This window comes from Cyprinus carpio, unplaced genomic scaffold (genome assembly GCF_018340385.1).
Source record: "Cyprinus carpio isolate SPL01 unplaced genomic scaffold, ASM1834038v1 S000006535, whole genome shotgun sequence".
Lineage (NCBI taxonomy): Eukaryota > Metazoa > Chordata > Actinopteri > Cypriniformes > Cyprinidae > Cyprinus > Cyprinus carpio.
In genome coordinates this window covers 61,211-72,500 of record NW_024879200.1, presented here as the reverse complement: position 1 = coordinate 72,500, position 11,290 = coordinate 61,211, and the positions used below count along the sequence as shown (strand labels likewise).

Below are 11,290 nucleotides of genomic sequence, written 5' to 3'. Positions count from 1 at the left end.
CAGTTTGCAGAAGGGGCAATTATTATTTTAGAGTCATAATTTTGTTCTTTTTTTTTTATTTGAAATTTTTTTAAACTCACACTAATGTTACTCAAAACATACTCTGATTTTCCTTCTGTTTTGGTAAAAATGCTAAAGAAGTTATTTTACAGAATGTACCAAAATTATCTTTGTCCATATAATGACAGCGAATGGGGTGCTAACTTTGCACCCTATGGACTTTCATTTGTATGTCCATAAAAATGTTTTATGTTGTCCAGAAATTTTTATTTTTGTGCTTCACATGTTTAGAGCAACAGTGAGTGCCATCAATGATGACTCAAATTTACAGATGTCAAGCAGTTTTAAAAAATTAAGAACAGTAACAAAGTGTTGATGTTTGAGTGTTTGACATTTCTGCTTCCCCTTTAAAAGTCCCCATGATGATATCAAAATGCCAAGTTTTTTTAGCTTTTAGTATTAATATATACACTGCTAAGCTTATGAATAAGCTGGGTGTGTTCCAAAACCATGCCAAAATTACACAGCCTTAGGAGATATAAGCATTCAAGGCTGGCAGTCTCCTCACTTGTCCGCTGAAATGGATCTACTGATTTTCATGGCATCACATTGTACTTCATCTTCTTCATCAAATCTTTACTAAAAATCAAAATGCTCTCTAGAATCCGAGTGCTTGCGTCCTGCTATTATACGCTGAAGATACGGTATGAGATCAGTAACTTGTTCACAGTGTAGTATTCCTGTACAGCTTCCTCGTACGTTCACATTTAGCTGTTTCACGCTTCAACTGGCGCCAGGCAGCACACAGTCTGATCCGGATTTTGGCTCAGGAAGCGGATCACATGTGTGAGTCGGCATTTATTAAAAATCTTTGTGACAACTGCACAGCCACAGCATGATTATGCACCACTATTTTGTTTAACCTAAGAGTTTCATATTGAATCCTAGGGTACTTTATTGGAGCCGTATGGCTGTCAAATGTAGCTTTTTATGGCTCTGGCCCGAGCAGATATAAAAACCCCGCTATTGGCTTTTTTTTTTTAAAAGGGGGCGGGGCTGCTTGATATGTCCCCGCCTCTCTCTTCCATGTTTCAGTTGAAATTCACGTCACCATATAGAAGATAATGCTACGTGTTTCAAGGCACTTAAGGGGACCTTTAATCTCATTTTGTACTTGTATTTTTTAAGAGAAAAAAGAAAAAAAAAGCACGCTTTGGACATTGTGCCAGGTTTGATATCAATAAAGGAATATTTCACCCAAAAATCTGAATTTGCTGAAAAATACTGTATACTTTCTACCTCCTTAGGGGTTTGACCTCATGGGAGTGAGATTTGGAGAAATTAGTCATCCCATCACTATCTCAGCAATGGATCTTCTGCAGAATGGGTGCCGCCAAAATGAGAGTCCAAACAGCTAAAAAAAAATCTCAATCTAAAATCTTAATGCTGGATTTGTTTCAGTTTTTGTCTTCTCCAGATGTTCACTGATGGACTGGATTGCTGTGGGATTACTTGTGGATTATTGTGATGTTTTTATCAGCTGTTTGGACTCTCTCATTCTCGGCCGGCAATCTATTCACTGCAGAGCATCCATTGCTGGGGAGCCACTCGATGCAATGCTACATTTCTCTAAACCTGATGAAGAAACAAACTCATCTACATCTTGGATGGCCCGGGGTAAAGGCCCGATATACTTCAAATGAAGTTTGTTTTCATTTTCTTTGTTTCCAGGGCAAAAAAGAAGTTTGAAAGAGGCTGAGTTTAATGGCATACTGTTAGCAAAACTTTCCAACACCCCCGCTTTACTGCTGGAGGTGGGTGTAGATTAATGTAAGCGTGTCACGACGGCTTCGGCGTGTATCCCCTGATAACAACATCGATGAAATGAAGAAGTGTAGGCAATCCTAGGTGTGAGGCGGGCACCCAATGGTCCAGAATATTATAGACAAAGAATAATGTTTAGCAGCAGTTCAGAGTCAAGTATCATGTTTGTAATACAAAGAACCATAATCAGTCCTTTATGGGAGTGTGAATGCTCATGGTCTGTAAACTTTAGCATGATGTGAGGGAGAAAAAAATTGGAATTGGTTTGTTGCTTTATTTTGGTAGTGTTTATTTATGTTATTAAACTGGATAAAATAGTTTTGATAAAAACAAAGGCTTATTATTGTATATTCATTTGGCATTTCATTTTACTGTATACCCTTTAAATTCTCTTATTGAAAGAACAACAGCAGCAGTATGGTGTGTAACATTTATTTGAAACACATGTATTTTTTATTTGATACTTTATATCTTTACTCTTTCCTTTCATTCTTTTTATGGCTTTGGAAAAAACTTGTTCTGGATGTTTCTGCTTCTCGCTTTTTGCTCCTCCGGTGCGCTCGACACCCAAGCTTTTCTCGTTGCATATTTCTTTTCTAGGAATGAAAACACTGTCTCTACATCTTTTAAAGTCAGTCCGCGAGCGATCGTACAGGTGCGGATATATTTGTGCGGCTCAGCTATTCGACACTCCAGTGTGTTCAGGAGATGTTGCTTCCGAACACGACTCCCCCGCAGAATGAGGAACGAACCAAGATAAAAAAATGCGCCAAAGAAGGTGGAGTTTGCACACACCCACCCACTGCATAATAGAAACTCAAAGGTGTTTAGAGTCAAACCTAACTCCCCAGAAAGTTTGCTTTGGTAAGATCGCTAACTGCCAGGGAAACAAACTCAAAACGAACTTCGCTTTTGGTCTTATTTTGCTTCTGAAATGACGCCAATATCAGTTCGTTCTTCGATTTCGCCTGAAGTATATCGGGGCCTTAAGAGCATTTTCATCACTTTTTCATTTGGTGGGTGAACTACTCCTTTAATGGGGAACACAAGGAAGTGTCTGTCTGTGTCTGTGTGTCTTGTGCTCGGCTGTGTTTAACATAAGGCGGTTTCCTCTCCTGTTCCGGTGCGAGGAGGCTCATCTGAGGCCTCGACTCCATCTCGGGGCTTTCTTCTCATGGCCTCAGCATTGTGTGGCAGTGACTCTCTAAGTGTGACGGGTAAAGAGCTTTGATTAGAGGTTATCAGGAGAGGTTTGGCCCAGGAGTGTGTTTTCAACTCTTTGTTGGAAGGAGATGAAAAGCAGAGCAGCAGTGAAAAACCCTGTCGAAGTATAGTCGCTCTGTTCACACTGACTGTGAGTGGAGGGGTGAGCCTGGCACTCCCACAGTTGCCATGGGAGACACGTCGTTCAGGGTCACCCAAAACAGCAGTTTATTGTGTGTAAAATGTGTAATCTCTCTTTTTTCGCTATATATAAAAAGTGTGTAAAAATTGTAAATAAAGTTGTAATAATTTTAATTGTAATTTTTAAGTTTAACATGTTTTGGGGTTTTGTCATTTTATTTTATTTTAATTGATTTATTTACATTTCTTTTTTGTTACTTTTCATCTTAATAATCTTTAATTAAAAAAATCTATCTATAGTTATATTAGTTATATAATTAAAATTATTTTACTTTAGTTTTTTTTTAAATAAAAACTTTTTTTTTATTTTTTTTTTTAGTGTTATAATTTTTTATTTTATTTAATGTAATTTTTTTGTAAATCTTTTCTTAATATTGTAACTTTTAATTAAAAATAATTTTTCATATTTTTTTATTTTTATTTTATTTCATTATTACATTTTTTTTTATTTTTCCCTGTTTCATCCCAGTGGCCATTTGTTTGGCCATGCAGAAGGTTCCTATTCCGCTGCCTACAATTTGAATACAATAGTTTTGATTAAAGCATAATTTTTGACTTCACAACATTTAATTTTGAATAAATTAACAGTCCAATCTGTGCCTCACCTCAGTATGACATTTTACAATCTCTAAGAGCACTAAAACATAAAAGGGAGGTAAGAGTCATTTCTGAGCTCCATTCACTGCCTGTTCTGGATCCAACTGCAGTACTGGAACCATATTGTTGGAAATGTACGCGATATACCATTCTTGTATTTGTCGGCAATCAGAATTCAGACAACTGAAAAAGTGGTTGGATGTGAGATCCACGATGTGCCCGTTCGGCCCTCTCTTGGTGTCTTTTGGCGCAACTGAGAAAGAGAGTATGAGTATCTCTGTTATTGTCAAATTGTTGCGGGATAAAGAGATTGAATAGGTTTCAGAGTGAAGATTGGTGTTAAGACGTACTCGGGATTATCTTATAACCGAGGGAGCAAAATCACATCATCAAACAATAGTAAAGAGAGAGAATATGAGCCTACAGGCCCTTTGTGACAGCAACCGCTGAAAAGGTAAGCCTTTTTACAACATTTATCTTCATCAGGCCACCGTTCATGCCAGAGCGAGAGAGATAAGAGTTCAGTTTATATGGATTATATAGGGTTTTCTACATTGAGGAATTGTAACCTCATTTTTTGCAAGAGTAACTTACTATTTATTTAAAGATTAATAGTAAGAATCACCTATGTGTATGAGCCCCAAGAACCTCATACTTGTCTCTGTACATCTGCATTAGATGGATAACTTTGGGCAAGATCATTTTATTGTAATTTTTTTATGTTTTTTATTTATTTAATTAATTTATTTAATATTTTTGTTTTTATTTAATTCCTTTTTTAATTTATTTGAGCCTATTTTTATTATTTCAGTTTTTTAACTGAAAATTTTATTTCATTGTCGATATTTTTATTATTTTATTTTATTTTAGTTATTTTATTTATTTTATTTTATTTTATTTTATGTATTTTCTTTTTATTGTCCTTTCTTTTAATTGTTATTAGTTATTTTATTACTTCATTGTTTTTGTGGGGGGGGGGGGGGGGTTTTTAATTTATTTTTTATTTTGTTTAATTGATTAAGTTAATAATTTAATACAATTATTAATAAAATTTATACTTATAATTTAGCCGATTGTTAATTATTTTTAATTTAAATTTTTGAATATTTTTTTTATTATTTTGATTTTTGTTTTGTTATTGTTTTAATTTATTCTAATTTGTTTTTGGTGTATTTTAGTTTTACACTAAAAATGTATTTTTATATTGTCCTTTTAATTTTTATTTATTTGTTGTTAGTTTATTTTTTTTTTCTCTTTTTTTTTTTTTTCTTTTTTTTTATTTCCATTTTTACAATAACCTTTGGTCTAAGCTGTCATATAAGATCATAGAAGGTTACATAATTCCACACCCTACAATTTGAGACATTAACATGCCTGGAGGCCCAAAAAAGTTTTAGAACGTATTTAATTAGTCAGCACTTGGGGGGGGGGGGGGTGGTTTTGAGGCAGCCATAGCAAAAATACGACTACAAAACATTGGTCCACATAATCCCAATTTTTGTCCTAATTTTTTCCCTAGCAACATTGATATGTTTACTTCTGTTTCATGAAAGATCGTGGTAAATCAGATCTTTCACAGTTATGAAATTTCATAGGCATCTGTGCGGTGTAATTTTATAAGATTTTAAGCTTTCTCTGACCTTTGTTAATAAGCTTGAGTGAGACTGATTGGTCTCCATGAGGCTGTGTACAAGAGCACATCACACTTTCACCATGTTCTGCTCATATGGGCCAGAAATAAAGATAAATACAGTGAATTGAATCTGCTGTCTTATTAACCTTTAGAAGAGGTTTTTGAACATACAGAGAGTGTAATTCTGTCAGTGTTCGCAGCTTCTCTTTAGCAGGTTTCTCTGCACTTCTACAAATGATAAAACAAATCTGGCCGCGTTTATCCGTGCCTTTCCTTTCTCAGGGCCGCATCATACATCGATATACATACTCTGTCAGCGCCATCCGTGCAGATATCATCTCTGTGCCCGTCTGCGAGTTACCGAGGGAAATAAAGCCAGATTTCATAGCGCTTTGCTTTGTTATTGACTTTTTTGGAACAGGGCATGTTTTGAGCTGATACTTACATGGACAGCCCTCAAAGACATTAATAAACTACCAGCTGTAGTATTGATTTTCTAAGCATATGCAATTACTGCCCGTCACATTTGTGTCGAGCCTATTTTTGTCTTTTGGCTGTGAAGAGGATGTTGATATTTTTTAAACGCTCATTATTTTCACAGTCGCCCACCTAGAATTTCAAGAGCCATCAGGGAGAAATGAGAAAGCACTACTTTTATTGTGTCAGATACTCCGAGTTGGCCGTGATCAGCTTGTATTCAGCATTAGACAGATGTCTTTTGGGCAATGTGTGCGATATTCAGTGTCCTGTGGCTCCATTAATATTTTAAATATGCTGCTGCTGCTGCTGCTGCTGCTGGGCTGGCTGCTGCTGCTGCTGGCTGCTGCTGGCTGGCTGCTGGCTGCTGCTGCTGGCTGCTGCTGCTGCTGGCTGCTGCTGCTGCTGCTGCTGCTGCTGCTGGCTGCTGCTGGCTGCTGGCTGCTGCTGGCTGCTGGCTGGCTGCTGCTGCTGCTGGCTGCTGCTGCTGCTGGTTGCTGCTGCTGCTGCTGCTGCTGCTGCTGCTGGCTGCTGCTGCTGCTGGCTGCTGCTGCTGCTGCTGCTGCTGCTGCTGGCTGCTGCTGCTGGCTGCTGCTGCTGCTGCGCTGCTGCTGCTGGCTGCTGCTGGCTGCTGCTGGCTGCTGCTGCTGCTGCTGCTGCTGGCTGCTGCTGCTGCTGGCTGCTGGCTGCTGCTGGCTGGCTGGCTGCTGCTGCTGGCTGGCTGCTGCTGCTGCTGCTGCTGCTGCTGCTGCTGCTGCTGCTGCTGCTGCTGCTGCTGCTGCTGCTGCTGCTGCTGCTGCTGCTGCTGCTGCTGGTGTTGTTGTATGAGCCTGCAAGATGATTGTTTTTGATGAAGCTTATTTCTCTCTGTTTGCAGCTCAGGGTCTGGTGTTTCCTCCGCTGGCCGCTATGGCTGAACCGTGGCTCTGGCCGTGTGTTTGCTGGCTTCTGCTGGTAGCTCTGGCCCGCCGTTCTGCCGCAGGAAATCATGAGAGAGCTTGGTGAGGAGATTGATAGCCTGGTGAGGAACACATTAGCATAAACCATAGTCTGCATCTCTCGGAATGCCTCATCGCGCTTTTAATGTGTGTTCGGCTGAGTTTAGACCATGGTCTCATTCTCAGATGTTATGACCTCGACACACCTTCATATTTCGTGTGTTAGTTTTAGACCGCCTTAAACTAGCCGTGGTGGGGTCACTCTAAATGTCCAGAAGTCAAACTTCATGCCACTAGCAAGGGCGATTCAGGCTACACAAGCCTACTAATGAGAGAACGTTTCAGTGGTCTTAACTCCTATATATAAATATGACGTAAAGTAATAATAATGTTGGTGTGTGTGTTAATGTTAATTGAAGTTACATATATTTAATTTTTAATTATGTAATTAAAATAATACAATTAGTCAATATAATAATATTGATAAGTAATAAAAATATCAATAATAACTTAATTCAGAAATGTAAAAAGAATAAATCATAAAGAGCACATTCAAAATAAATCATGAGATTTAATCACGTGCTAACCACATAATTTAAAAAAAAGTTATAAAAATGTAAAAATTATAAATTTGAATTAGAACAAGATTGAATTAAAAAGTGTATATGAAAATACATTGAAATATACATTTAATATAGTATATGGAATATTTATTTAATTACTCATAAATGTATATTTTTATATTATGTATTTAGAAATAAATAATAATGTAAATTGATATTAATATGATATATTGATAATTCAATTCAAAATAAAAACCAAGATAAAATGAAATTTAAAGGGGTCTTTGGATGCCCATTTTCCACAAGTTGATATGATTAAAAAAAAATTTAGGGTCTTAATGACAATGTCTAGAACATACTTTGGTTAAAATTTCTCAATGGTAGTGTAAAACAACACCCCTTTAACCTTGTCAAAAACAAAGCTCTGTGTCACAGCGAGCTATGTCCTGTGCCTGTGCCTTGTAAAGTCTACATGAGCTCCGCTTGCCCCCGCCCCTCGCTTCCGTGGGGTATTGTGCAGTTCTTCTGACCATGGATAACTTTAGCTCAATATCATCGGGAAACTTTTCTAACTAGCACATTATAGGGAAAGGCAGTTCGCAAAATTCATTCATTACTGGACCCACATGATTATTTCGTCTGCAAACATAGGCGCAGTTAGGTAAGAATCGGGGCACATTCCCGTTAACAAAAAAATGAAAGGTAATTTTATCCACATATCCTGCAGCGGCTGAGATGTCAGGAGGAGACATGACGACTGCGATGTTCAGTAATTACCTCCAACAACAGAACCTCTTCAAGCGCTTAGGAGCCATTCTGTTTCTACTCCGGCGCTCCGGCGGTGAAACATAGTGGCGGACTGTTTGATACATCGCCCTCATGGCCGGGTCCTAATGTAAAACGCTTTTTGTGGTCCATCAACAGTCTTGGGAGGGGCCTCCGGTCCTGTTTGACACTCACCCGCCCAAGTATCTAAGAAACTCCGTGATTTTAGAAAGGGGTCATGATTTATCAATATTTAAAAAAACAAAAAAAAAAAACACTGGGTGGCAGTTTTTATCATTATCGGGTGGTTGTGTACCCACACACGGCTAACTACACATTGCAGGTCAAGTGAATTTTGCATCTGATGACTCCTTTTAAAAATGCAACCACTCCTCCCTATGAAAGTCAAAATCATAACAAGTATTATATTGATTTTAAAAAAGGGATAAAATTGGATATGAAAAAAGAAACACACACGTTTTGTTATATCTATTTTAATGTTAAATTTAAATATTGTCAAGACATACAATAATACAATAAAAATAGCAATACAATAATACAATAATATTGTTTAATAATTCAAATAACTCATGAGAGGATTCACCAAATGTTTAGTCTCATATTAGGGAGTTAAGCTGTATGCCTCTCTAGCATTACTATAATGGTACAAAATAAAAAAAGATATAATGGTCCACTTAACTAGAAAGGTGAATATTTTTTCATATAACTATTTAAACCATGGAATACACTAAAATTTATGGATCAGCTTTGATCTTAGAAAGGAGGGTCCCTCACACAAGTGAATAATCGTGTTGTGGGGGCCTCGTGCATCAAGAACGTATTCCGTCCCCTGTGTGTCGAAGATAATAGTGTGCAAACTCACACATTGCACCCGTTGTTTGGTGTTGTCCGCGTGTGCTCAGTTCACTGCTCGGAGCTGATGACTAAAGCCAGCATGAGTTCCCGCTCTGCCAAAACCTTACGCTCCTCCTGTTGTCGCTGCCTGAAGTTCATTAGTGCCACGAGATCAATTAGTCGCACGTGTAAAAGGGAGCGGCAGACTTGGAGGTTGAAATGAACAAAAGAACGACTGATGTGTGGAGGAGAAGTGCACAGCATAGAGATAGAGATGGATTCAGCCGTCATGTGAAGGGAACGAGAGGGCGTAATGAGATCTGATGTGTGGAGCGGGAGACATTTAAATAAAGGTCTTGCGGCAGCACTGCATTGGACCCTGGGCTTTTAAAAAATACAGTCTGCAACTGAGACAGAGTCAGAGAGTGGGAGAAAGAGTACAATACCCACACGGAGAATCACCCAGCAAACAGTGAAATGGAATAGAAGACCGCAGTGAGTCCAGAGAAAATACAACCAACGTCTTTCTCTCTCCAGTAACCCTCGCATACAGAGAATTCTGGAATACAATTACGTGGAACTGGCCAGCAGCCTGCTGAAGTAATATGAAGTGTTGAGTGAGTACGAGATACTCCACTCCTGCTGTTCTCGCCGTCCCATCGTTCGACCTGGCTTTTTGAGCTGACAATTTGGCATTGTGTATAGTAGCCTTTTTCCACGCCGTGCTTACTCCCTCGAAAACTCCCGTTCTGCTGCAACTTTTGTCATCAGCTTTTATCGATAACATTTTCAGTTTGACCTGCTAAAACTGCAGAAATGTTATGCAGCTTATCTCACTGTATATTATACAGCTTAGTTTATTAGGACCACTTATTAAGAAATTAATTGTATATAAATACATAATAATAATAAAGTCTAATTATTTGGGTAACACTTTACTTTAAGGTGTTTAATTATTCATATACAATAAATAATTATACTGCGAATAGCTTTAATAATATTAATTCTGTAATTTCATAAATAATAAACAAAATGTTAATATGTATATGAAGTTATATAAGTAGATCAAATACAATTATTTCAGTAATTACATTTAATATGAATGAATGATTGAATGATGCACTTTTTATAGTGTCTTTTGTGTATTGCTGTACACCTCAAAGCGCTTTACAGTCAAGTGTGGGGGCTCCCTCCAGTACAACAGTGTCCTGTGCTGCTTCACCACACACCAGCTACAGCTGGAGAGCAGAGAGAGTCACAGAGCCAATAAAGTGATGGTGGATTATTAGCAGGCCATGACAGTAGTTGGAATAATATTCAATATATTAAATTATACCATGGTCTGTCTGAATACTCGAATACTGAATTGTGATTGGCTGGCAGGTATGCATTAAAACCATTAATGAAGAGGTAGTTCCAAGTCAGTTTGATCCTCGTTCTGTATTAATGTGCTGCTTTTTCTTTAACACACACATTTTTGATTACTTTATTTGGAATGACAAATACTGATTAAAACAACACAGCATCCAAATATTCACAAAGAGCCTATTATGTTTCACCTGACAATACAGACAATGCTAATAGTCGCAAACCACATTAATAAGTAGACTATGGATAAAGATGACATCGTCTTCTCCAAACATGCAGACTGCCTATGATTGCTGACACAGAACAATATCTGGCTGTTTGCTTAGAGGTCTTTTTACTCAGTCCAGGCATCTGCAAGCCCCCTCTGACTTACATAAGCCTGTGCACATGTCCCAAGCTACTACCAAATAAGAATAATCCGTTTGATTCCTGTAACCACACTACTGCCAAATCATTGGTTATGACCTGATCTTCAACAGTGTTTCTCAGAAAAACACCAAGTCGCATGTAAAGATCAAACAACATCCCACTTCAAATCAGAACACCACAACACACACCTATATATATAGGAGAGAGAGAGAGAGAGAGAAAGAGAGATTCAGATTGAGCGTGTGAGTGGTGTGAGGAGCTGCAGAAGGAGTGATGTTGGTGATAGTTGTACCGAAGGAGTGTGTGTTGTGTGTCAATAGGCGGTAAGGAGGGTGCAGAGTGTGGTGTGTGTTGGGGTGTGTGTGTGTGTGTGTGTGTGGGTGTGTGAGTAGTGTGAAGGAGTGTGTGTGTGTGTGTGTGAGGTGCAGAAGGAGTGTGATGAGTGTGTATGAGTGTGTGTGTGGTGTGTGTGTGTGTTGTGGTAGGAGGTGGTAGTC

At 38.3% G+C, this 11,290-nt stretch overlaps 1 protein-coding gene across 1 annotated transcript in view; it reads left to right on the top strand.

The window, feature by feature from the left end:
* LOC109095721 (CD276 antigen-like) overlaps positions 1 to 6,936 on the top strand; it is a gene marked incomplete at its 3' end in the record, with an annotated part of 54,475 nt that extends 47,539 nt beyond the window's left edge. Inside the window, exon 5 of the mRNA XM_042754519.1 lies at positions 6,813 to 6,936. Within this exon, the coding sequence (XP_042610453.1) occupies positions 6,813 to 6,936 (124 nt within the window). The remainder of the gene's footprint in view (positions 1 to 6,812) is intronic.
* Between the last annotated feature and the right edge of the window lie 4,354 nt (positions 6,937 to 11,290).